The sequence below is a fragment of the Lepidothrix coronata genome, unplaced genomic scaffold (assembly GCF_001604755.1).
Source record: "Lepidothrix coronata isolate B3197 unplaced genomic scaffold, Lepidothrix_coronata-1.0 Scaffold317, whole genome shotgun sequence".
Taxonomy (NCBI): Eukaryota; Metazoa; Chordata; class Aves; order Passeriformes; family Pipridae; genus Lepidothrix; species Lepidothrix coronata.
Genome location: NW_016690497.1, coordinates 267,419 through 292,195, shown reverse-complemented (window position 1 = coordinate 292,195; position 24,777 = coordinate 267,419). Strand labels below are relative to the sequence as shown.

The 24,777-nt window shown below is 36.2% G+C and overlaps 1 protein-coding gene across 3 annotated transcripts in view; it reads left to right on the top strand.

Moving 5' to 3' along the window:
* CCDC171 (coiled-coil domain containing 171) overlaps positions 1 to 24,777 on the top strand; it is a 150,705-nt gene that overhangs the window by 51,649 nt on the left and 74,279 nt on the right. For all 3 annotated transcript variants that reach the window (XM_017837922.1, XM_017837923.1, XM_017837921.1), the window contains 7 exons: positions 3,161 to 3,264; positions 6,098 to 6,187; positions 8,060 to 8,260; positions 10,119 to 10,286; positions 12,170 to 12,358; positions 20,305 to 20,791; positions 21,511 to 21,627. In XM_017837922.1, the coding sequence (XP_017693411.1) occupies positions 3,161 to 3,264; positions 6,098 to 6,187; positions 8,060 to 8,260; positions 10,119 to 10,286; positions 12,170 to 12,358; positions 20,305 to 20,791; positions 21,511 to 21,627 (1,356 nt within the window). The remainder of the gene's footprint in view (positions 1 to 3,160; positions 3,265 to 6,097; positions 6,188 to 8,059; positions 8,261 to 10,118; positions 10,287 to 12,169; positions 12,359 to 20,304; positions 20,792 to 21,510; positions 21,628 to 24,777) is intronic.

Below are 24,777 nucleotides of genomic sequence, written 5' to 3'. Positions count from 1 at the left end.
TAAAGGAACAACTTCCTGAGATTTCTGTTGTCCTTAAAAGTCTTTGAATCTGTGATGCATTTGTTTCCTCACATGGGCTATATGATTTTTTTTGTTTGGGAACTGGTATCAGTTTTATTCTGTAATTATACATGTAATTCCTGTGGGCAATACCTATAGATTTACCGTAGATACATCAGTCTGAAAAGCTCTTTAAGACTGTATGTTTTCCACATTCTTGCCAAGTTCCACATGCTCAGAGGGACTTAAGCAATTCTGGCGGGAGCTGGATGCTGCTGCCAGAGTGCAGTTTCCAAAGCAGTAATTGTCTTTCAGGTAGGTTTTCTTTCTCCCTGGTGGTAAACTTTGCAGAGAACAGCTTTGACCTGTTTCTATAACAGTAACTTCAGTATTAATTTGCTTTGTTTGAGGTAAACTTTGAAAAATCTTATTTAAAGAGATCTTTTTTTTAAGCTTTAGCATCTCTGCAGAGGCTTTGTTGAGGCAGATAGTAAAATTTAGCTGTGCTGTGGATTGAGTCTTTACAGCTAATATTAAAATAGATATTGACTAAGACATTTGTTCTACATATTTACTCTGCTTCTAAGTGTGAAATCTAGTTTTTAATGCTTTTTCATTATTATATTATTACTCTGGGGTACTTATGAATGTATTATGTAGCAATATTTCTTTAAATTTTTAAAAAAATATTTATTGTAATTATATTTGAAATGAGAATGTCCAGGTTCCAGTAAAAGTAAAAATCTTAAATAAATCTTTGTAGTCTGATTAGCAGGTGAGGGGCTACATGAGCCACATCTGACCTGGTAGTCTTTCTTGTTCTCGTTTCCAACTTTGAACTCAAGGGGTTGAGAGATCTACTTAAAAATCTGTCAATACTAAAGATCCAGCCCCTTAAGTGCTGACTGGACTGTGATTACTGGGCTATACAGGAAAGAGAAGATGAGACTTTATATTTTTGAGATTAAAGAATTTTAGAAAGCTATTTTTCTTTATACATACCAAAATAACAAGCATAAATCCATGTTTTCTCCTTTTTCAGTGACCTTTATAAATTTTCCACAGCATTGTTATTGGGCCATTTGCATGCTTTCTTTTTGTATCTGTTCAGTTTATCATATTTTGCAGTTATTCAGCAACAGAATTTGTTCTCAGGTAAATTTGTCTCCATTTCAGGAAAAAAGTAATTGTGGTTGTAGTAATATTAAAAAAAAGTGAAATGGGTATAAAGTTCTAAGAGTGTTAGCTGCTTTGAGTTAGCCTCACCATTTACTGCAGGCCACCAGTACCGTTTTAGCCAAAAATGTAAAACGCAGCATCATATGAGCCTCTGTGAAGGAAATTAACTCTATCCTAGCCAGGCCCAGTACTACTAGCAGGAAGTCCAGAGCAGCAGGTTTAAGAGTTTACTCACTTGTATACTTCCTGATAGTCTTCTATTGAACTTGGCATTTTCTCAAAATTCTACCCTCAAACTCTTAGGCAATACTGGGCATATGCTTCCAGATTTTTTTTTTTTTGCATATTGCTGACAGAGTGCCTCTGCAGCAGCAGAGTGCCATTTGGATTATGTTGCATGTCTCCTGAATAGTTGTATGAAGATGGACAACATTTAACCATAGACTTGTTTTCAGCTAGTGCAGAAAGGTTGAATCTAGTATTTCTGTTGGCAGACTGAGCTATCTGGAAGTAGGATTGCAGCAAAGGCAAGAAATGACAGCATGGAGAATTTACTGGCAAAAGTCTAGTTTTGGCAAACATGATGTAAATTAATGTTTCTTTGACAGCATTGCAGGTTGGGACTTCATAAGAAATGAAGACCCATTATTTAGACACCATGATAAAAACTATTGGATGGAAGAAAACGCCTTTATTGACTTAATAGGTATTATTTGAAACTGAATGAGAATTGTGAGTTACTGCTTCTCCAGAGCTACAAGTATGGAAGAATAGTAGTTAATTTTTTCTGTGCAACAGGATCACTGCAAAATGTTCTTACAATGGGTAGCATTGAGAAGGTGGTCTTGTAACTGAGGAGACTGGACTAGAGCCCTGTGCATAGCTGTAGCTGTGGTTAAGTGATAAAAATTATAGTAACGTGTCCCTTGTCACTTTCTTCAAGGTGAAATCTAAACTTCTCATAAAAGGTCCGATTTTATGAATTCTTACATTGATTCTAAGTGTAACATTGCTATTTGGGACATCTTTAGGATTCAGAGGGCTCTGGTGTCCCCTTATTAAGATTTTGCTTTTCCCTGACTCTGTAAAAATAAGTTTATAGATGCTGCATAGTAGTATAAACAATGCTAACCATGATCTGTCAATAATCTGGTATTGACATGTAACACCAGAAAAAAAAGAAAAGTTTGTTCTTGGAAACTGAATATTAGCTGACATGTTGTGACCTCTTGATCAATATAGTGTTGTTTTGCTCTCTTAGTGCATTGTGGTACGGTCTATGGAACGCTCAGACTTGTTCATATGTCCTTAATTAAGGCAACCAGATCAGAAGTCTCTGTATAAATGTTTAATAAATAAGTGTAGTGTGTATATAATGGATATATCAGATTTATAATTGAAAAGTTATGTAGAACTGTGTAGACAGATAATAGTTTTAAAAAATTATTTCCTTTGGAATGAAATTCAAAATAATTTAAAATGTTTTTAAGTTATGTTTCTCCAAGCATAACATAATGATTTGATCTTTGGCTCAGTAAAGCTTTAAGTGAATGAAGTACTGCATTGACATGCTTAGTCACAACAGCAAAATAATGTCAGAAAAAGTATAACATACTTGACTTTCAGACTACATGCTTTTCAAAGTGTTTAATTATGTGGTTTTGAAGTTGGCTTGTCTGACTGAAGAACACAGACTTGACCATGGTAGGAATTATATGTGACTGCATACCAAATACGTAAAGTGTTAATGTAATCCAGAATTTACAGGTCTGTATCTTGAATTAAGGCTTTTATAATCTTTCAACTACATTTGCTGTGAGAGTGTGGCTATTCAGCTGCGTCTCTTGTGGCAAACAAGGCTGCTGTTCAGCATTTTGTATTGTCACTGAAGCCCTGACTAGTTTTAATACTTCTCATCCAGGGTGAGTAATTTTCTCTCTGTGGCTTTAAGGCTTAATTTTCATTCTGTGTTTTCCTTCAGGCACTTGCAACGACAAAGATAAACCGCCAAGTTGCTCTGTCCTTGAGACTTTGAGGTGTATCTTGACAGCTTACCAGAACAAGCTGGAAGATACCTCTAATGAGGTAACACTTGCAATGTTTGGCTCTATATGTATCACATTTGGCCTGCAGCAGTACATATGCTTTGCTTGTAAAAAAGGGCAGAAGAGTGGGAATGTTGAGTTGACAGCTTCAAGTATACCTAAAGAAATAATCTCTGTCACTGCTATTTCTCTAAGCTTGCCCTACAGTGAAGTTTCACTTATATTTGTGGAGACAGGGAGTAGAGTTTTTTGTCTTTCTAGTTTAATTTAGTTTTGTTTTCTTGTTAAACCTTTTTGGGATTATTTTTCAATAAATATTTAGGATAAGAAACTATTCATATCTAAGATTTTAGCTAAAAGATGATGATTTAAGAGTGTGGCAGCATATACCACAATATTCCTAAATACACAGTGCTTGAGCCTCAGTAGTCATTGCTATCAGTTATACAAATGATCATGCCCTCTGTACTTTTAAAAACCAGTGTAATTTTTTGAAAAGAGTATGTTTTCCCTGGAATCTCTTCTGGAGGTATTTTGCTGTCCTTTCACTTAAAATAGGACCACTACAATACTTTCTTTAAGTTATCTGAGAGGATAATGGAAATATTTCAATTTTGGGATTCTTACGGTTGAAAAAAAACAGATGTTTTCCTTGAGTCCTACTGTCCTTTTATTTCACTGGCTGAGAAGTCAGAGTCTTGCATTTATTTTGTTATTTGTATTGGTAAGGTGACGAAATTACTCCTCTTGTGTGTAAATGTTTTATAAACTTGTGGCTTTAAAGGCTGTAGAGAGAAGTTAACTACACTATTAAAACTTTTTGTACAAACTTGTAATTAGCTTATGTTTGAATAAAATTGGCAAATACAGAAAGGCAAGGTGTGATAAGATTGTAAAAATGTCAGTACTATATTTCATTTCTAGGTTTTGTCTTTTGTTTTGACAAATGCATAGTCTAGGTAGTCACTCACAACATTTAAAAAGAAAAAAAAAAGAAAAGAAAAAAAAAGGAGAAGTATATCAACTTTACCCCTTTTATTGTGAAAAGAACAATCTCCCACAAGACCTTTGAATGTGTTTAATGGACACAAAAATAAGTGACCATGGAAACAATTATACTTTTTAAACAGCAAGCTCTGTTAAGTCTCTCCCAGTGAGATAAGAAAACTGATGTGTATAGTCATTATGAAACTCTTCTGAGACCCAAGTCTGGAAGCTGAAGAGTAACTAGGAACATATTACCCACAGCGAATTGTTATTTGGGAGGAGGAATGTCACGTGATAGGCAGCACAGTTGAAAAGTCGACTCAGCAGGCTTTGGCTTAGTGATGTGCTTTGTTGTGAAACTGTGCCAGAGACAGCAGTGGGGAGACCAAGGGGGTGGCTTCTAAGAAAGCAAAGACAGTGTTCTGACAGAAAGAAGAATGAACTGTCAAGGAAAATAAATCGCAAGCAGAGCAGGACCGACAGATAACCTGCCACAAGACTTCCCAGTAGGACTGCGTGTGACTGACCCTGAAGTTGTCATATGGAGCCAGAGATCACTGAGCACCTTTATGGTGCATAGAAAGGGCAATGCTCTGTCCTTCTTGATTACCCTCGCCCCCACAGAGAATGATGCTTTTGGGTTTTTATGTTAGATATGTTTAATAATAAAACTTTTTAATAATACAGTAATGCACAAGGGGACTATGAAGGGCACTGTGCAATAAAACCAGGATATTTTAATACACAACAGTAAGGGTGTAGTTTTGAGCAATTATTAGATATTCTCTTTATAGAGAGATTTTCAACAAGACTCCACATATTGATGAATTTGTTAATGTATGTGTACACCTGGATGTATACTTGAAATATGCTGGTAAACTTGTCATGTGTCATCTTTAACTTGCTGTACTAAACATTAGATTAAATGATCTGGTTCATTCGTGTGACTGAAAGGTGTATAAATGTTTTGGTTTTTGCAGACAACTAGCTTCTAACTTTTTGTATAGTGCAGACCACTAGAATGTTTAGGGAGAGCAAAAAGAATAGTAAACCAACAAAAAGACTGGAAATATTCCAGTAGCATTCTGTAATTTACTGTAATTATTTCTAAGGGTTCTGCCAGGTCTGCTGACATCAAAATATAAAAATAAACAAGAATATAATTTCCAAAGTAATTTGTAAATTTTATCAATGGAGTATTTTGCTTCTTAGTTGTTCATTAAATCTCAGGTGCTTTCAGTAACCTATACTAGAATACATTTCTAATCCATGCTTTCTTTCAGGCATTTGTATTGCTAGCCTCATAATCACGTAAACAAAGACATATTATTTTGATATGTTATCTTTTCTGAAAGTGCAAAGTACACATTACGGTCATGAGCTACCTCTAAGATAGTTGCTTGTAATCCTACGAAGATTCAGTAGTCACTGTGCCTCTTGGGAACATTGCTGCTTTGCTGCTTTTACAGTATGTGAGTGTTCAGTAAAGACCCATGCTTATAGCTGGACAATTTCTGCAAATGGCCACTGAGTGGAAAACTTGTTTTCTTAAACCACTCCTCAGATCATAATCTAAATTTATTGCACTTTCAAGTGCATTTCAGTGCATTTCTATGTTCTTGTCAGATATTTTGAGAGTTAATAAGATAGTTAATAGTGGACTGAGTTTGGGATTCTGCCACTACTCTGTATCTTAAATCTTTATAAAAGAGTTATTTAGTGCTTTTGTAATGGCACATTAATTAGATTGTATGGAGTACAAAAACTGTCAAAGGAATTGAAATCAATTTTGTTGTTTTACTTTTATATACAAAGTTCTTCCTTTATATTGAAGGGGTCATGCAGCCTTTCTGTAAAAGCCAGTTTGACCTCCATATATTTTACAGTTTGAGAAAATGAAGGCTCTGTGTAAAAAGATGACAAAAGACCTTGAGATATCCGAGGAGAAAGTGTGTACTTTAAGACAAGACCTTAAGGTATGTTTAATGAATTTAGCATAGAATTTTAAAGTTCTCAAAAAATTATCTTTCTGGATTTAAGGTATCTTTCTTATGAGAATAAGTCTCCATATCATTCTGTTCTGTTGAGCAGACTAGTTTACCTTGCAAGCTTGTTAAGCCGTGCTGCTTTATTCTCGTTACCACTGTAGACTACACAACTGATCATTTCAATGATTGTACTTCTGAAATAACTTGAAATACATTTATCAATTTGAAAAATACTGTTTTGTATTGAAATTGGCATCAGTATTTTTTTCTTTTAATATTTTTCTCAAGAAAAGGGGAATTTCCTCCTCTGTTCATATGAACCCTCTGTTCATATGAAGGTATATTTTCTTAAACATATCCATTCCTTTATTAATTTTTTTTTTGTTTGTGTTTATCAGGTTAATGCATGTAATGCATAAGGTTGTCTTTAACACCTATACAATATGCAGCCTAAAATTTCTTAGAGTAAAATCTACCTGAGAACTGATAAAAACACTTGAGAATTCTTTACTTTCTGAACAAGAATTTTTTTTGTCTCTGTATTTGGCTGACAGCACTTCTGTGATGTCCTGTCTGGTTACATCAACGGCCAAGGGAGTGAGGAAGTCCTGAGGTCATGGTTAAACTTAATCTCCTGACTGGCAGTGTATTGTATTATTGCCAAAATAGTGTGTCTCTAAACCTGGTGTTTTTCAGTCTCTTTTGCTGAGAATATGCTGCGTTATGTTTTTATGCAGTGTTTTTCTGCAACATTCATTGAATCTTCATATTAAGGGCTACTTGCAGATGATGTCTTGTCATCTGATCTGAACTTTCTTTATTAATTTATGTTTGGAAGACTTAAGACTTCTGCTTCTGTTCCAGCACCTTCGTAAGACACCTAAGATTTCTGCAACCCATTGCAAGTGATATTTGTATTCTTCCTGAAAAAACTGAGTTTGCTACACACAGAGAGTGCTGGTTTTTATGCAGTATGCCAATTTCAAATCTCTTTAAATTTTTAGTAATAAAACTGTAGAGATAAGCAAAAGCTAGATCCAGTCTGAAAACATTTGTGTTCGAAATGTAACATTGCTTTAATATTTTAATGTTTTCATGAAGAAGAATAAAAGTCATTGTCTAATGAATTGGGAGTATCTTTTCTATTATATTTTCCATATAAGAAGCTACGATTTTGTGAAAAATGAACAATGCTTTCAGTTTGACCTTTTGCAAACTTTAGCAGTGCTGGAAATATAGTGCTTATAGGAGAGAAAAGCATGTGTATCTGTCAACTCTGTCTCACAAATATTTTGACTGTAAAGGGGTAGTTTATTAATTTCTTTGTTTACCTGGTGAAATTTGGTGCTGGTAACATAATGATTGTATTTATGATCATTTCTGATTATTCAGTTACTTCCCATGGTCAAACCTCCAAAGAGGGTCCTCCCATTTTTTTTTTCATGGCAATAAAAATACAGTGAGGAACAAGAGCTGTGTTGCTTACAGACTCAGCTGTGACAGATCAGAGATTTACTTAATAAAATAATGTATGTTTTCACTAGCTCTGAGAGCTTTGCACTCTGCAGAGGATAAGTTGTGTCCCTGCATTCTGCATCTCATTTGTGGGGGTAGAGGGTGTTCTGAAGGTCACTGCATCGTGGAGCTTTTACCAGTCAGGGATGCCCATGTTGTCTAGTTACAAGCTGTAGAAGAGGCCTATTGTCAATTTTGAAATTCAGATATTGAATTAGCCTGGAATCTTATGAATACATGTGGCTATATGGCTTTACTTCCTCAGATGATGACCGCTAGACTAAGGTAACATTTCACAGACTAAAATTCTTACCAGCCTTTCTGTTCTATGCTTCTGTCTTACAGGAAGCTCAGGATACCCTGGTTGATGCCAGTAAAGAGTTAAATCATCTGCACACTAAGTGTGCAGACAGAGAGACTTTAATAGAAACTTTAAGAACGAAACTACAGGATGTACAACAATGCTGGGAGAAGGAGAAAGTACGTGCCACAGAATCAGAAAATGAAATCCAGAAGCTTACCAGGGCTTACCAGAAGGATATGGAGGTATTACTAGAGACAAGATGACTGTCAAAGAGTCTTTATTTAATCTCAGCTTTATACATTTACATACATCAGATGGTTACTCTTAGTCTTAACAGATTTATCTCTAAAATATGATTTTAAGATACATATTTTGAAATATGTATTTAATATCTGTGAGATCTCAGGACATATCAGTTCTCCTTTCTTCTGTATCTGAACTAGTAGCTTAATCATTCCAGCATTTTGAATTTTTGAACAACTGAGTATATTTAAGAGCTACACCTGACGAACAATTCTTTCTTTCTTTCAAACTAAAAGTTAACAAAAATGTTTTACAATTGGAACATAGAGTAGTGTCATTATCATTATTACTGATTCACATATCGTTGAGGTAGTTTTGTGTGCAGGCCACAAAACCTAGAAATTCTTATTTGTTATCTATTAGGTCATTGTGGTGTGCTATATGAAGAAACGAGTTCATAGCATCTTATTTCAGAACTATTATCTCTCTCCTTATATATATTAAAGAGATGTTAATTTTGTTGCTTTTTCCCCCCAGTAAAGTGGTTCTGTACTAGCATTGGCTAGTACAATGATGTACTTCTAGTTGTGCATATTGAGCTCATTACTTCCACAGATTTGGATATGGATGCCAACTGAGTAAAAAGGAAACATTCTTTCCATCACTCTTACAGTCTGGTATTTAAATAGGGTCCACATGAAACAGCTGAAATTGTTACACACATCAGATAATGATTAAAGTGAAGGAAACTAGAAGTCTGGCTCTGTTGTAAAGTCTGCATGTCTACAACACTGTGGTTGCATTCAACATGTGTGAATTGATTTAGGGTCTTGGAACCCCCTTTTTTACCCCAAATGGATAATTATCATCCTCAGTTTATCACAGCCAAGCAAAAATGTAATGAAGGTGACACACTGGATTTTCCTTGGGGAATTTGCAGATCTGTTAGAAAAAAAGTTTAATTACAATTTCTTTTTAATTGCATAAAATGCCATGAAATAATTGTGAGCAACTGCACCTAAGTGTGATGGAAAGGGCTTAGAAAAACCCTAGTTCCCCATCTCCATTATCCACAATTTCTTAATGTAAACCTCATCCAAGGCCCCTGAAAAACAATGGGAACATTTGCAATAATTTGACTTTTGAGGTTGTTGTCTATTGTTGTCTTAATCAAAGTTGCTAAGTTGCATATATGTACTAAAAGCATGAAGGCTTTAATTTCTGTTGCATGCTATTGTTGCTAAAGTTTATTTATAACTTGCATCAATTTATTATACTACTGGCTAAAATCAGTGTAACTAAATTAGACATGGCTTGTGGAATGTAACTGATGAAGCTATAAGCCCGTTTTATCTGGCCATTTAGTCTCATTCGTGATCCATACGAAAACAGTTTTAAAAAGACTTTAGAGTGATAGTTGTATAAACGATGTGTTGTGCTGCCAAGCCAATCAGACAATTTTCTGCATGCTGTGCAAATGTTGGAAGTGGGTACAGTTTGAATGTAACTGGAAGTGTTAACATGAATAAATAAATTGCATGTACTAATAGCATGAAAATTTTTATCTGTGTCAGCTCCTGGTTGTGGCCACTGCAGGACTGGTCTTTCTTTATATACTCTATGTCTAATTAGACATAAAGTATAAAAAATAATTAGACAAATTTTGTAAAAACTGTTTTCTTACACTTGTTTTGATATGTATGACTGCAAATATTAGCAATTGAGGAATTTTATAAAAGGTTTGAGAATCAGCTTCGTGGGATTTTTTTCACCTGCTTGTATTACTATCCATATGATGCATGTATTTAGATTCTAACACTGTTTGGGTACAACAGTAAATTTTTCTTTTTGTTTCAGGAAAAACTAACCTTCCTCCATAGCTTATACCAGTGTTTGGTAGCAGGCCGTGTACTTATAAAACAACCAGAAGGCATCCTAGATAGATTCTCTTGGTCTGAGCTTTGTGTAGTCTTGCAGGAAAATGTTGATGCCCTGATCTTAGACCTCAGCAGGGCTAATGAGAAGGTAAGTGTCCTTAGGCACCATCTACCTCTATTAAATTCAGTGACATTTGTCCTCATCACAGTATCATTAAAAAGGACTGACATTCATCTTGTTTCAAAAAAGATTTGGACGTTAATAATTCAATACCATTAATTATGGCTTGTCTACAACTCAGTTTGATGCCATTGCTGTGGGCATGTAAATGTGACTGAAGTCGGTATGAAGTCTCTAAGCTCCACTTTCAGTGCAGGACATGCTAATAGTACTAGCCAATATTAGCCACAGGGACCTAATTAAAAGAAAATAAATTAATCTTACTGATGAAGCAATTCAAAGAACTTAGTCATTTACGCTAATAAAACAAGTCTTTATTTTACTGTAAAACAGAAACAAAATGCACTTACTCTAGGAATATCATCTTTAAATTATATGTTTATGATTCAGAGGTGCTGTGCCAATGTATTTTTTTCATTTAATTGTAATTTATGTATTATAAAATTTATATTCAGAAACACAAATAGAAAATACCTACTTTTATAAAACATGTCAATATTTGTTATAGGGAGAAGCTGTACTTTTCTGAATTATTTTGATGTAAGCAAGTTTTCATGGCCTTTCTCCATAGAAATCCCTGCATTTTTAGGAAAGAAAATAAGTTTTTAAATAAGTTAAACTGACTTCACAGGCTAACATATGCCAGTCTTCAGAATTTCAGTTTGTTTTCTGGCTCCATTGATCAGGCCAGTCCTAAATGTAGTAGAGTGACTCCAGAACTTGGCTGCCTTGACATTTTGGTTTTGAGTCATAGAAAGGGAAAAGCTCTTTTGAACAACTATCATCTTCTGGAATTGTTACCACTCTTTTGGCTCAAGTAAAGTGTAGGAATGGTTACGGTGAATTGTTTTAACTCTGCCCATCATTTAATAAATACCCCATCAGTCAATTGAAATTACTAAAGAGGGATAGGATAAAATCTGGATTATTCAGATTTGATGTGCATTTCTATTTTCCTTTTGAAGTAAAAGAGGAAAGGGAATAGAGGAGAAGGGAGTAAACATTGTTGAGAGTGTTTGGGGGTGTTGTGTCATATTTTTTCTTGCTTTTTAATTTAGTATGGTTATTGATATTGACTGTGAGGTCTCTAGGGCTCTTTTCATGTACTTACTAGCTTTTCAGGGATTTTGAACAGTATTGTTACCTGTGTTGTACCTGCTTTCTTGAGAACAAAATTTTTCTCTTGCATTTCTGTGTGACCTATTTTTAAGGTATCTTTCTACATTCCCTAGTAGTAAAAGTGTGTAGATGTGTGTATTTAAAGATCATTGTTAACTTGATTAATTTCTCCATTTAGTTTGCATGGGAGCTGCAAAGTTATCCACAGAGTGAATCCCTTCACACTTGTTGAAAACACATCATAAACTAGTGAGCTATTTGTGAGAAAAACATTCTCTACACTAAAATTTCCTGAAATTCTTTCAATGCTTAATAACATCTGGAATGTCTTGGCTTTCCATTAAACAAAAATTAAATTAAGGGCTGGTTTTTTACTTATTGTTTGCAATTCTTGCAAACTGCTAAAGGACTGGTATACTCAGATTACTACTTTAGCAGCACAAGATTTAATGCACTTATTTAAAAAAAATACAGGAAGTGTCCGGTTCAAGTTTTCAACAAAAAAAGCACCAAATATCTGCAAGGTTGTATAAGGATGGCAAAACTGAAACCAAATTTTTGTTCATTTGTTACACAATTCAAATAAATAAACTGTCATTTAATGAATATGTTGAAGAAATTACAGATTACATTTTCTGCTGGAATAGTCTGTGGTTAAATTAATATGTACAATAAAGTAAAAAGGTGTTTAGAGAGGTAAGAGAATTTCTTTTTAAATGCTTGTCACACAGATATCTCACCTAGAATATATTTGTAAGAACAAGTCCAATACTTTGAAGGATCTTCAGCAGAGCCAGGAAGATGCTTTTAACGAAATGGCTGAACAGATGAAAACACAGGCAAGCTGCTGGCAGAAAGAAAAAAGGTATCTGGAACAGCAGTGCTCAGGTCTCCTTGGGGGAGTTCATGCAAGGGCACAGGTATGGTGCTGTGAACTTCTGATTTTTTTTTTCTTGTAAATATTTAGTGGATTATTTCAGTAGTTTAAGCCCCTAACCAGTTTAAGGTTGTTTAAAATTAAAAAAAACCACAACCAAACAAAACCCAAACCCCTGTGTATTAACTTCATTTATAATAAGAAATAAATAACTTTGCTAAAACATTCCAGAGGTGAACTGCCTAATTTGACCTGCAGTTGCTAGGGACTCTTTTTTTTTTGAGGATATTAAGGCTGCAAGATTGAACTTTAAGAATTATATAGGGCAGCAGTTATTTTTTTCAATGTCATGCTTTGCAAAGACTGTGTAGAGTAACAGTAATGTCGTATCATTGGGGGATAAATTTAGATATATACATTCTGACCCTAAGAAGCAATTAGCAGTTACAGTGGTAGATTTCAATGCTGTTGAAGGACTCTGTTACAAAAGGAAAAAAAAGGTGAAAAAGTGTAAAAAGTGTAAAACTGTTGCCACTATTGTTAGAAAGGTTAATTGCAATCTAGAATGTTCGCTGTTATTCTACAACCACTGATCACTATATTTTCAATCACATTCCTTTACATGTGTTTCGATTAAAAGTGTTGTGAAATAGAAGAAATAAGATATGCCTTGTTATTTGTGACTGCCATTTGAAACTTACTTCATCAGAATAATACTGTATTTGACTCAGATTTTAGGCTTGGAAGTCTTTCAATGGTAATTTATTAGGAATGAGTTATAATGAGATACTATTTGCTTGATATTTACATTTTACATCAGAGATTGCAATTGTAAAAATGTCCCTGTGAGTGGAATAAGTGGCATCCAGATTTATATTAAACTTCACCTGTAGTTTCCTTTTATGAAATCATTGCCAAAAAAAAGAATAGTGAATGAAGGAAGCTTAATTTTAATTTTAAAAATGAGATTTCCTTCCTAAAGAAAAAGTGAATTTACGCAATAAAGATAAGGTCTGAGTCATCTCTTTCAGAACTCCAGTGTTTTGTGAAAAATCAGTGCAGTTTAGTGTGCCATTCCTTGGCGTGGTGCTGAACCTGCCAGTCTTCCCAGCTGAATTGTCTAGGAGCATGGAGAGCATGTACTGAAAATGTGTCTCTCTTTTGTGGAGCACAAATTAGGCATGTCTTTTGGAAAAAACCTTTACCTATCAACTTACTGTACAGGACTACTGAGTTTCTAAAAGGGAATTGTTTTCCCTTAGAAAGTCTGGGCATGTTTTCTAACACAGCTGGAGTAGTGCAAACTGGTAGTGTGTAATCTAGGTAGTGCAATGTCTGTATACACTTAGGTGATTCAACAATCTCTTTTCCATCCAGTGTTCCAGTTTGTCTTCTTTACCATTCAGTGTTAAACTATCAAGAAGACAGTTTAATTTCTTCTGGAATTTTAATTTATGACTGACTTTGGATCTGCAAATACTAAATTAAGATTTCCCCTCCCTGGGATCCATGGATGTCTGTTATTAGAGCTGCCCTAATCCTGATTGCCTGTTTTTCCAAACTGTATTTGACCTGTTGTATTTTGAGCCTGCTAGCCATATTTGTCTGCAAGGTCTCTGCTCTGTTTGATCAGAGGTGTGCAGACAGACTGTCATAGCCTTATTACCAAAGGAAACAAGGAAAAATGTGCCACAAGTTACGGAATGTCTTCAAAAGATCTTTTAGATTTACTGACTTGCCAGTGTTTACATAAAGGTACAGAATGCAATATTTAAATTTAATGATTTTAGCAGACTTTATTAATTAAATTTTATAATCAGTGCAAGTGGAATATAATTTGTCAGTATTGCATTGTGCAACTGGGGGTCTCCTCACTCTAGGACACTTATTCTAGCACTACAAGGAAACCGTAGCAATTTGCTGCATTTTCCATCCAAAGATCTGAGTGTAATTGCAAGCACTTTAGTGAACTAACCCCTTGTAGGGTTTAATTCCTTTCTAAAAAGGAAAGATGAGTGATTTTTGCTGTCCTGCACCAAGCTAATGATATTGTTACTTTGTCTTCAACCAGTGTTCCATGACTACTTCTAGGTATTTTCTCCTCAGAGATCCTGTGTCAAGACTTCGTTAGTTTTTTTCGTTGCTACATGTGTGAAAGCAAACTGAAGTGTGTTAATTCATACTCTCAAGAGTTAACACAGAGCTCTAACTGTGCAACAGTATCAGTAATGTATCTTGAAATTATTGTTTTGGTTTATTAAAACTCCAGTAGAGAGTTAGGCCTTTTCAGAATGATCCTCTTATAATTAAAATGTAACACTCCAAAATCTGGAGGTTTTAGTAGCAGTGACACCCGCTACTAAACAGTGCCCAGCCAGTACTGTTCAGAGTCCCTGGTTCCAAGGTAGGATCTATGAATGTTAATAGGTACTACTTCACAGCTGGTACTGTAGATCAAATGGATTATAATCTGAAGGCAATTTCACTGTTTTTCTGTAGGGCAGAAATTCCCAGAGTATAGCCTTATCACAAATCAGCAATAACCAAGGCACTCTGTAGATATCACTCTCTGTCAGTGGTCTCCATGTTTGGAGAGTCGATGGAGCTTAAAGTGCATATCCTTTTTCCTTGCCTTTTGTAGCAGGAGTCCAGTCCTCTTGATTTGATAGTGTTCCATTTTGAAAATGTTACTGTGCCTGTTCCTTATACTCACACAAATTATTTATTCAGGCTATTCACAGTCTCATAGGAAATATCCTCTGAATTTTAACTACCAGTTGTTATTTGCTTATTGTTTAGATATTTATTAATCTGTCCCCAATTTTTTGTGGCAACCACTTAAAATAGAAGGGTTTTGTTCTGATATGCAAAAACACGTTGTAAGAGAAAAATTCTGTAACTACTTTAAAAATGTTAATTCCAACAGAAAAATAAAAGGTTTGCTGAATAAGAAAGAGAAAAAGTCCCCTAGAGAGAAAAAAAGGGTATATTGTTTTTTTTTTTTTGCTTTGTTTGGAGGCCTTGCTTTTACAGCAAGGCAGGTAAATTAGATAAAGGATATAATATATTGCAGTTGTATCAAAAGTCAGTGCAAAAGGAGGAGGAGGAGTATGTGTAACTATACAGGTCCTGACCCACTAGGTGTCTTTGGTAGACATGTCTGGCCCTTGTACTTAAACCACAGCAAAGGGAGGACAGGGCCCTTGATGTTGTTTATTTATATGTATAGGTGTCTATATTTGGAAAAATACAAGAGCTGAAATACAGGAATCAAAAACTCATAGAATGGCAGAATGGGTCAGGTTGGAAGGGACCACAGTGGGTCATCTGATCTGACCTCCCTGCTCAAGCAGGGTCATCCCAGAGCACATCGCACAGGATTGTTACCAGATGGTTCTTAAATATCTTCAGTGAGGGAGACTCCACAACCTCTCTGGACAATCTGTTCCAGTATATGGTCACCCTCACAGTAAAGAATTTCTTCCTCATGTTCAGGTAGGTGTCATGTGCATCAGTTTCTGCCCATTGCCTCTTGTTCTGTTGATTGGTACCACTGGGAAGAGTCTGGCTCCACGCCCTTGACACCCTCTGTTCAGATACTTATAGACATTGATGAGGACACAGAATCTCAGAACACTCAGTGTTAGAAGGGACCTCTGGACCTCATCTAGTCCAACCTTCCCGCCAAGGCAGGATCACCTACAGCAAGTTACCCAGGAAACCCAGAATGTCTCCAGAGAGGGAGACTCTACCTTCATAGGCAGCCTGTTCCAGTGCTCTGCCACCCTCAACATAAAAAGTTCCTCCTCATGTTCCAGTGGAGCTTCTTGTGTTTTAGTTTATGGCCATTGCTCCTCATCCTGTTGTGGGGCACCACTGAGAAGAGTCTGGCTCCGTTGTCTTAACATCCACCTTTGAGATATTTATCTGCATTAATGAGATCCCGTCTCAGCCTTCTTTTCTCTAAACAGGCCCAGCTCCTGCAGTCTCTCCTCATAAGAGAGATGCTCTAGACTCCTGATCATTGCTGTGGCCCTCTGCTGAACCCTCTCCAGTAGCCCCATGTCTCTTTTGTACTGAGGACCCCAGAACTGGACACAGCACTCCAGATGTGGCCTCATCGGGGCTGAGTAGAGGAGGAGGATCACTTCCCTCAGCCTGCTGGTCACACTCTTCCTCATGCGCCCCAGCACATCTCTGTAATTGCAATGAGACTCGAAGCCCTGTGGCTGCACAAAGATCTTTTGTTCCTCCTGTTTGATCCCCATACTGTGTGCATTGGTGTGTAAGCACTTTATAGAAGTATTTGATTGTGTCGATATCCCAGTGGGTGTGCAGAGGGACACCCCTAAGTCCTGTCTTGTGGTTACATCTTTGGGTGCTTGTACTCACTGGAGGTGTCCCCTCTTAAGCCTCCTTTTGCTTCTTGGGTGGTCACTGTAGTTTTTATCTTCCCACACCTTATGTCTGTTGAGCCTGGCTCTATCTCCATCCCTCTTCAAACCTATTTTAAAGTTTTCTCAATGAACCCTGCTGGCTAAGATCCTTTTTCCGCTTTGAGACAGGAGGATCTCCTTTGTTGTCAGCAGACTCGGTGTCATATAAACTGACCCATGTCCAAAAACCCCCAAATTCTGCTGGTAACTCCAGTCTTGAATCACACCTGTGAATTCTGTGTGATTTTCCTGTTTCTTGCCCCATCATTCCCTGAAACTGGTGCGACAGAAGAGAACCAACATGTGGTCCAGATCCATTGACCGGTTGTCCCAAGGCTCTGAGATCCCTCTTGATCATCTGCAGCCTTTTTATTGGGACTTTGTTGCTACCCACTTGGAAAACCAGTAGTTGGTAATAATGAGTGGGCTGTACCAGGCTGGGAAGTTTGTTGTGATGTCTCTTACCCAGCCACAGGGAGGCAACACACCTCCCATTGGGTTGGGTCTGGCTGGCATACTGGACCCTCCATTCCTCTCAAAACAATTGCTACTACCTTTCTTTTTTTCTAATTCAGGAGGTCATGATGGGGGAGGTAGGCTGCCCTGCCCTAGATGATCTGTCCAATCCAGATGGACTCTCATTCACGTTCTCATTTCCCTGGTTCTGAGATTCCAGGGTCTCATGCCTATTGTGTAAGGGCACCTGGGAAGGTGAGGTAGTTTGGGAGGGGATTCACCTGCCATCCCAAGCAGAAACCTGTTTCCACTCACCTCGGTCTCTAAGGTCCCCTCCTTCTGCCTGGTGTTGAGAGGGTGGGGATCCATTGCTTCATATGAAGTGGACAGTTGGTGCATTTGTCTAAGGCATGGTAGAGTGTGGCTCCACCACTCCATCTCTTCCTCAGAGTCCCTAATACTTCTTATTCTTTCTACTCCATCTTTCAGCTCTGCCATTAGGCCAAGCAGATCATTGACCTGATCGCATTTCACATAACTGTTCTCTCTGCTGCCCTCTGAGAGCAGCACCAGGCTGTGGCACTTCTGCAGCCTCTGACCTGGGCCCCTGCATGGTTTCGTGAGTGCTCTGTCTGGGTCACACTGTCCTTTGTGGTGTGTGCACAGGAAGCAACTTTTGTCCAAGTGGACAGTGCACCTGAGCTCTCTCAGGGAGAGTGATGATCACCAACTGATCTAAGTGCTTGAGTTGGCAGCACCTCAGTGCCCTTCCTGCTTGCCCTGCCTGTGCAAATGGCATTATGGTGCCCTGGCTGACATCCCATGCCCTGTTTGCCTGCTCTATTCATCGTTCTTCTGGTTGCTTGCCCTCCCTGGGGGACAGCTTTAGTACATGTGGGGTAGGCACTGTCTTTGTGCTGCCACCCATGCTGAGTCAGAGCTGCAAAAGGATAACCTTTTTATGTCTCTGTGTCATCATATTTCTAGTTTCCAGTTCTGTTTCCATGCCAGAATAAAGAGTAAGGGCACAATAAGAAGTAAGATAAAGTAGTTTTGCTAGTAGCACCTGATTTTTGTTAAGATTTCTTGGAGTCAGTGAAGCTCTGCAACTCAGTGAGGTGCCTGTCAAAGCTCAAACACCAAAGGAAAACAGCTTGCCAATGTTTAGGAAGAGAAGTATGTGTCCTTTTCAAAAACTGTGCTTTTAAGCTTTAAAGAAAACACTAGAAACAGTGTGTTGTAAGACAAAAGAAATTATTAGCCAATAAAAGCAAGAAGGTATCTTTTCTTACAAAACTTTTACATTTCTGAAGTCAGAGATTGTCTTATTTACTTTTGCATGTTACCATATGACCGTAAGCACAAAAACAAGCATTAATTAGCCAGAGCACTGAATGTTGGTATTGCTGCCAAAGAGCCTTGCAGGGATCACAGTTTGTTTACTTGGATATTGGCGTTTCACCTGTGATGGCCAGAAACCTAAGATATTTTCTAAATTCGGCTTGCTTCTTCTCTTCCTTCCAGTCATGCTATCAGGGGTTTTATCTATAAAAATCAAACACTGTAAATAATGCAGTAGCACTGAAAGTATTGTACATGTTCATACTTAATTTTAGCATTAAGTGACATATGTGGCCTGTAAATTGCATTTTGAAATTAGTAGACCTTTTAGTGGCCTACTCTATTTTTGTATCACTTTAAGTATTTTAATAGAATTACAAATTGTTTCACTCCTAAAAAACTGCTAAAATATTTATTTGGTCAAAGACATTTTGAACTGACATTTTGACTAAGATATAGTGTAGAGGCTTCCATTTTCATTCTAGAGATAGCTGTACATTTTTTTAATTCTGTTGTGCTTGCAGGATGGAGGAGGGAAAAAAAAACTAGGGTACTGCCCTCATCACTTGCTTGGAACATGTACCAAGTAAAACACATGAGAATGTGGCTGGATGATATCGTTTTACTTCTCTTTTGACCACTGCTAGCAGGAATAATATCATACCATTTTAACAAAAATATCTGTAGCTCTAAGAGAGATATCTGAAACTTAGCATAATCCTCAATTTTCTTCATCATATGGGCTTGTCATTCCATCCATGTTTTCCTTTTTGTGACCATGGACTGTAAATGGAGCATGCACATTTAACTTGATCTTGTGAGTTCTTTGTGAACAATGCCTAAAGTTTATTACCTCCGAGTACCAGTGGATCCTGTTTAACTGTAGTCACCTTCCCAATCACAAAGGGCTCTCATGTGTCAAGTCTCTGAGGTGACTTAGAGCTCTCAGTGTAGTGTCTTGATTCCTTTACAGGAACTGCAGTCTGCATAATCTGACCTTAGTCCTGGCATTCCATGACTTGTTAGCATCTTCATTTTGCTACACCAGTTTGATATTATAAGTCTCCCTCTTTCCCTGTTTCAGGGCATATAGAGGAAAATAAAAAATGTTCTGTAACTTGGAAAAACTGTAATGGCACTAGTCAAAATAAAAATATCTGTATTACATTGTTCCTTTGAAAACCCAATTCTTTATGAGACGTAATTAATCTGTGAATATATAAGTAGGGGGTTGATTACAAAGTAATTAAGAGATCACCTTTACTTCCCCTTTTCCAGCTGCTGCCAATCTGTCAAGGTTTATGTTCCAGAGTCTTCCTTATTTTTTTTCTTTCCCTTACGCTAACTTTCTTTCTGCTTTGTTGAGCAATGTTCTTTCTGAAATTGGAGGCATAATTGCTAACTGTTAAGTCAACTCATAAAACTGTATTGTGGACAACCAGGTGCTTTTGGACCTTGTGTACTGCAGTAGAAGTGGATTATCATCAGAAACCAGGAATCTGTTTGTAGCTGAAGATTGTGAAAACTTTCCTTGTACTATTGATTTGTTTTCATCTCTAACTGTTTGCTAGAAGAGATACTGTCATCATCATTAGTAATAATTTTTGTCCTTTAATGTGTGTTATTTGGATGTGAAAAAATTAATTTTCTTCTTTTTTAGCTTTTGTGTTAGTAAAAATGATTTTGTTGCTTAAAAAAAAATCTTACTGTTAATATTTCTTCTGGCTTTGTTTGTTTTTTTTCCGTTTTATCCCAGGAATACCACGGAACAGCAGAGAAAAATAAGGAAAAAGTGCGTGTCCTTGAAAAAAGTCAAGAGAAATTGGCCCTTGAAAGTGTTTCTGTGAAAAATACGTTAACACAGTTTCAGAAGGAGCATTCATCTCTCTTGGCAGCCTGTGCGCTATTGGCAGGTGCCCTGTATCCTCTCTATGGCCAATTGTGTGCTATGTCTTCCCAAAGAGACCTTCTCCGGGATCAGGTCAACATTTATGAATTAGTGAACCAGAAGATTAGGACCCTAGTTCATGCTCTATCTGCTGGTGAAGAAAACAGTCAAAATGAAGTAAAAATAAAGAAAAGAAAATTTCAAGGCCTGATTTATGTATTCCGAAGAGCTGTAATTGCAGTTTTGGCAGCTAAGAGACTTAAAGTTTTAGCCCAGTCTTCTAGTTCCCTCTTCACCTGGACAAATGGCTTAAAAGAAGGCATTGGAATTCGAGTTTATGTAGGAGAATCTAAAGGCAAGCATAATCTATCAAGTATTCATGGTTAGAGAATAACATATAATAATATTACTATTAATGGAGTGTAAAGACAAATTTAATGACATTTTGACAAATGTTATTTCTGGATTTGTGATTTTTAGAGTACTTGACAAATGTAATTTCCCCTAAAAGGAAATGCTTAGGCTGTTAAACATTGCAAATAAAGTTGCAACTACAGATGTGAAGTCACACTGTTTGATATCCTTGATATTTGTGTTATGGATTTCAGAACTAGGTACCTCTCCTCTATGTGGTAAATATCTTGAAATGTTCCTACATTATTAATCATCAGCATATTTTTTGAAAAGGTATATCCTCTTATTAATAACTTGTAATGTTTATTTCTTACTGAAAAATACAAAAAAATTGCTTGCTGATTCAGGTAAAGTACTAGTGTAGGATTTCTAAATTTTCTTTAGAGACTATGTAGTCTTTTTGTCACTTTCTGTTGCCAAACCAGCTCATGTTTCCCCCACAAGGAAAAATGGCATAAAAAATGTTTTCCAAACTAGAAGATTGATCTAATTTTCTGTTTTAGTAGTTCTGGAAGCATATTTAATACACTCTAAATTGTTCTGAAAGAATAATTAGTCTTTCCCTTATGTACTTAGTCAATGTCTGAAAAAGCTGGGGATAGTAGTGCCTTATCTAAGTTATTCAGTTATAATGTTGCTAGGCACAATTCTGTTTCACAGGTTGTGAAGAGGAAGAGCTTAACTGTGTTGAAGAACTCAGCTGGTTTACTAGTTCTAACCTCCTTGCTGCGATAATTGGTTCTGTCACTGAGTTGCAGGATGTTATTAACAAACCAGGTAATTTTAAAAGTATATTCTTGGAGTAGAAGATTAAAAAACATCGTTTGCATCTTTAGGATTTTACCTAAACTATTCTGGATCAAATCTCCTGAGACTTATAGTGTTGGAACAAATTAATTTTCTTTAATTGGTGATATCATACTTTATCCTTTTGGTATACAGAGTCATGGGACCAGAAGGTTGAAGAGTGCTTTTAGAAGTATGTAAACAGCCTCAATTGACACAGTTTATAGCAGTCCTTATTTTATGTCTCTATTGTGTTCCCTCTCTAAGTTTATTTTTAATTAGATTTGTGTCTATATTCCCTAATTTTCTCAGTCTGTCTTTGTATAGAATTCTACTCTGCCTATGGAAAATTGTAGTGTCAGTTTCTGGAAATGTCACCTCGTTATTCCCAGCTGTTAACTATTTTTCTTAATTTATTTGCAGTGAGAACTGATGTAAGGTTTTACTTGGTTCATCTGCATTGCTGCCATCCTTAGTTCTCTGGTAACTTGTAGTTTTAAAGTACCAACATTACTGTCACAGAATAAAGGGTATTAAAGGAGGGGTAATTTATATGAATAAAGGGAAACAGTAGAACAGAGGGAAGGTGATTCATTTCCCAGAAGCTTAGACAGTAAACTGGTACTAGAAGACTGCCATTGAATCAAAAGTGTTTTGATTCAATTTCAGGTGCTCTCTTAGATCATCCTGTTCTCAGTAACTTAAATTTACATCCTTACAAAGCAAAATTTGAACCCTGTTTCAGAATATTTACAGGGTTTATCATGCAAGTGTGCCTGTGTATAGAGTGTTGTGTAGGAACAGCAAATTGAAAAAGAATCAAGACAAACTCATCAGCACCACAGATGTGCTGAAGTGACTAGTTAGAATACCCTAAACATCATGATATTTTACCAGTTGGAAGTATATGAGAATTCTGGTGGGCTCAGTTTATTAGATATCTCTGCATTCAACAGAGGCTTGATTTTTGAGAATTAGGAAAAGCCAAGCTCAGAATGTTATGGCCACAGTCAGTTTGGTGATTCTTTCATATCTTATCTCTATTTAAAGTTATTTGCACAGAACCTCAAGGTCTAACTGCTTGTGTGTTACTTGGAATTCTGTTCCTCATGAGATCAAAAGTCTCCCAGGAATCTTTGGTTCAAAAAATAGTAATAAATAATTTAAAGTTTGACATGAAATTTCCAGAAGTATTGGAGTAATTAGGCTCTGAAGGAATATATTAGAATGAAAGCTTCCACACTTAGAAAATTATTTTATGTTCTGTAACTAATATTTTAAGTAGGACTTAAACCTTCAAACTGACATAAAAGAATTTGGAATTTTTTTAAAACTGTAAATAGGCAATTGGAGAGGCATCTGGTCTCTTCAGATCTTTAAATAATGACAGTTCCAGATTAGACTGCACATCACAGGAGAAAGTAGGTACAAGAAGGTGCTATCTATATCAACAAGATGGAATGGTTCAGTGTCTTAAAAATTATGTTCAAAAATGCCTAGATTTTGAAGAGACATTTGAGGCAGTTGAAAGAAACCAAATCCAGATCACTCAGATAATACTGGAACGTTTAGGCTTGTGCACCCTGGTGATTCGAGTCACATTTCTTGATCTTTTAACTTTTAAATATGTGGTTTTGGTTTGATATTGATGTTCACTCCCCTGCGTAGTGTTTGTTAGTTTGGTTCTCATTCTAACATGTCTTGGAATGATCTCTTAGCTTCAGTTTCGATACAACTTCATTACAGTGTTGGAGTTTTTTGGTTTTTCTTTGTTTTTTTGTAAGGTTAATTTTCTAGGTTTATTAGAACAGCATATGTACTGTGATAAACCAGAGAAAGTAAAGGCCAAGCTTTTTCAATATGTATCATCAACTGTTACATATGCAAAACTTTTGAAGCTTGACATGAACATTCTAGTCTTTCATAGTACTAAGTTAATCCTGCTGACTGTTCAATTTCACCAAAACAGAGTAAACAAGAATTGGTTTTTTATGTAAGTGAAGTAAGATTTGACACTTTTAATTGTCTTTTTCTTCGTTTATTTTATATGACTTAATTGCTTTTTGTGATATACATTTGTGTTAATTCTGATACTCATCATAACGTACATAATTTAATGGTTTTATTGTAATTCCTTTTTCCTTCATGACAAGTACATAAAATGTATATATTTAAATAGTGTATTCTCTTCCCAATTATTATGGATACAGTTCCTTGTGGAATTGTATTAAATTCTCATTTTGTCTTTCAAAGCAGTCAGTAACTTCAGCATATTTCTGTGTATTTACTCCAAGCTATTCTTCATTAAAAAAATAGAGGAGATAACAATTAGTCCCTATCCCAAGAAAGTGCCTTAAGTTGTGGATGCTGAACTCTACTGAATAGTGGGAGTCCTGATTGTGAAGTAGAATAATCATTTCAAATTGCTACTACACATCTGTATGAACTGTTATTTTAAATTTAAGTTAAAGGTGAGATTCTAGCCATAGGGAAAGGGGCTGCCATGCTAGGTGCTGCACATATGGAGAAATACTGTGTTTTCTGACAGGCAGACAATCTTATAAACTGAGAATAGCAAGTGGAAATACTAGGAAAAATGATGGAACAGTAGCTCACTGGTGATGTCCTTGTTTTGATATTTATCAGAAATTATGGCAGAGTTTTTTACATGGAAAGCCATATAAATGTTCTAGTTTTAATTTTAAGTTAGTTTCATTAAACATTCAAACTGATGAATGTATCATGACTGGAGTAAAGAGAGGGTCTTTTAAGGTGACTGACAACTCCTACAGGATAATCTGTGATAAGAGGTGAATTGAGGAAGGTAGCTTTTTCTTTTTTTGTGATCAGTAATAGAGAACCAGCATAAGGAAAAGAGAGGACTCTTGGCCAGGGTAGACAGAGCATTACAGTAGGAGGTTTTTTTCTGGGTATGAAAAGAATGTGTTTTTTTTTTTTTTATTTCAAAGGATGTATTGTTAGTTGAAGTGCAAGATAAAAATGCCTCATAAGATTTTTAACTTTAAAGATGAATAGAAAGAATGCTATCATAGTCATGAAGAAAAGACAGATCTACTAGTAACTGGGATTATAGAAAATGTGTATTCAAAAATGATACTCCATTTGAGCACTGGAATCATT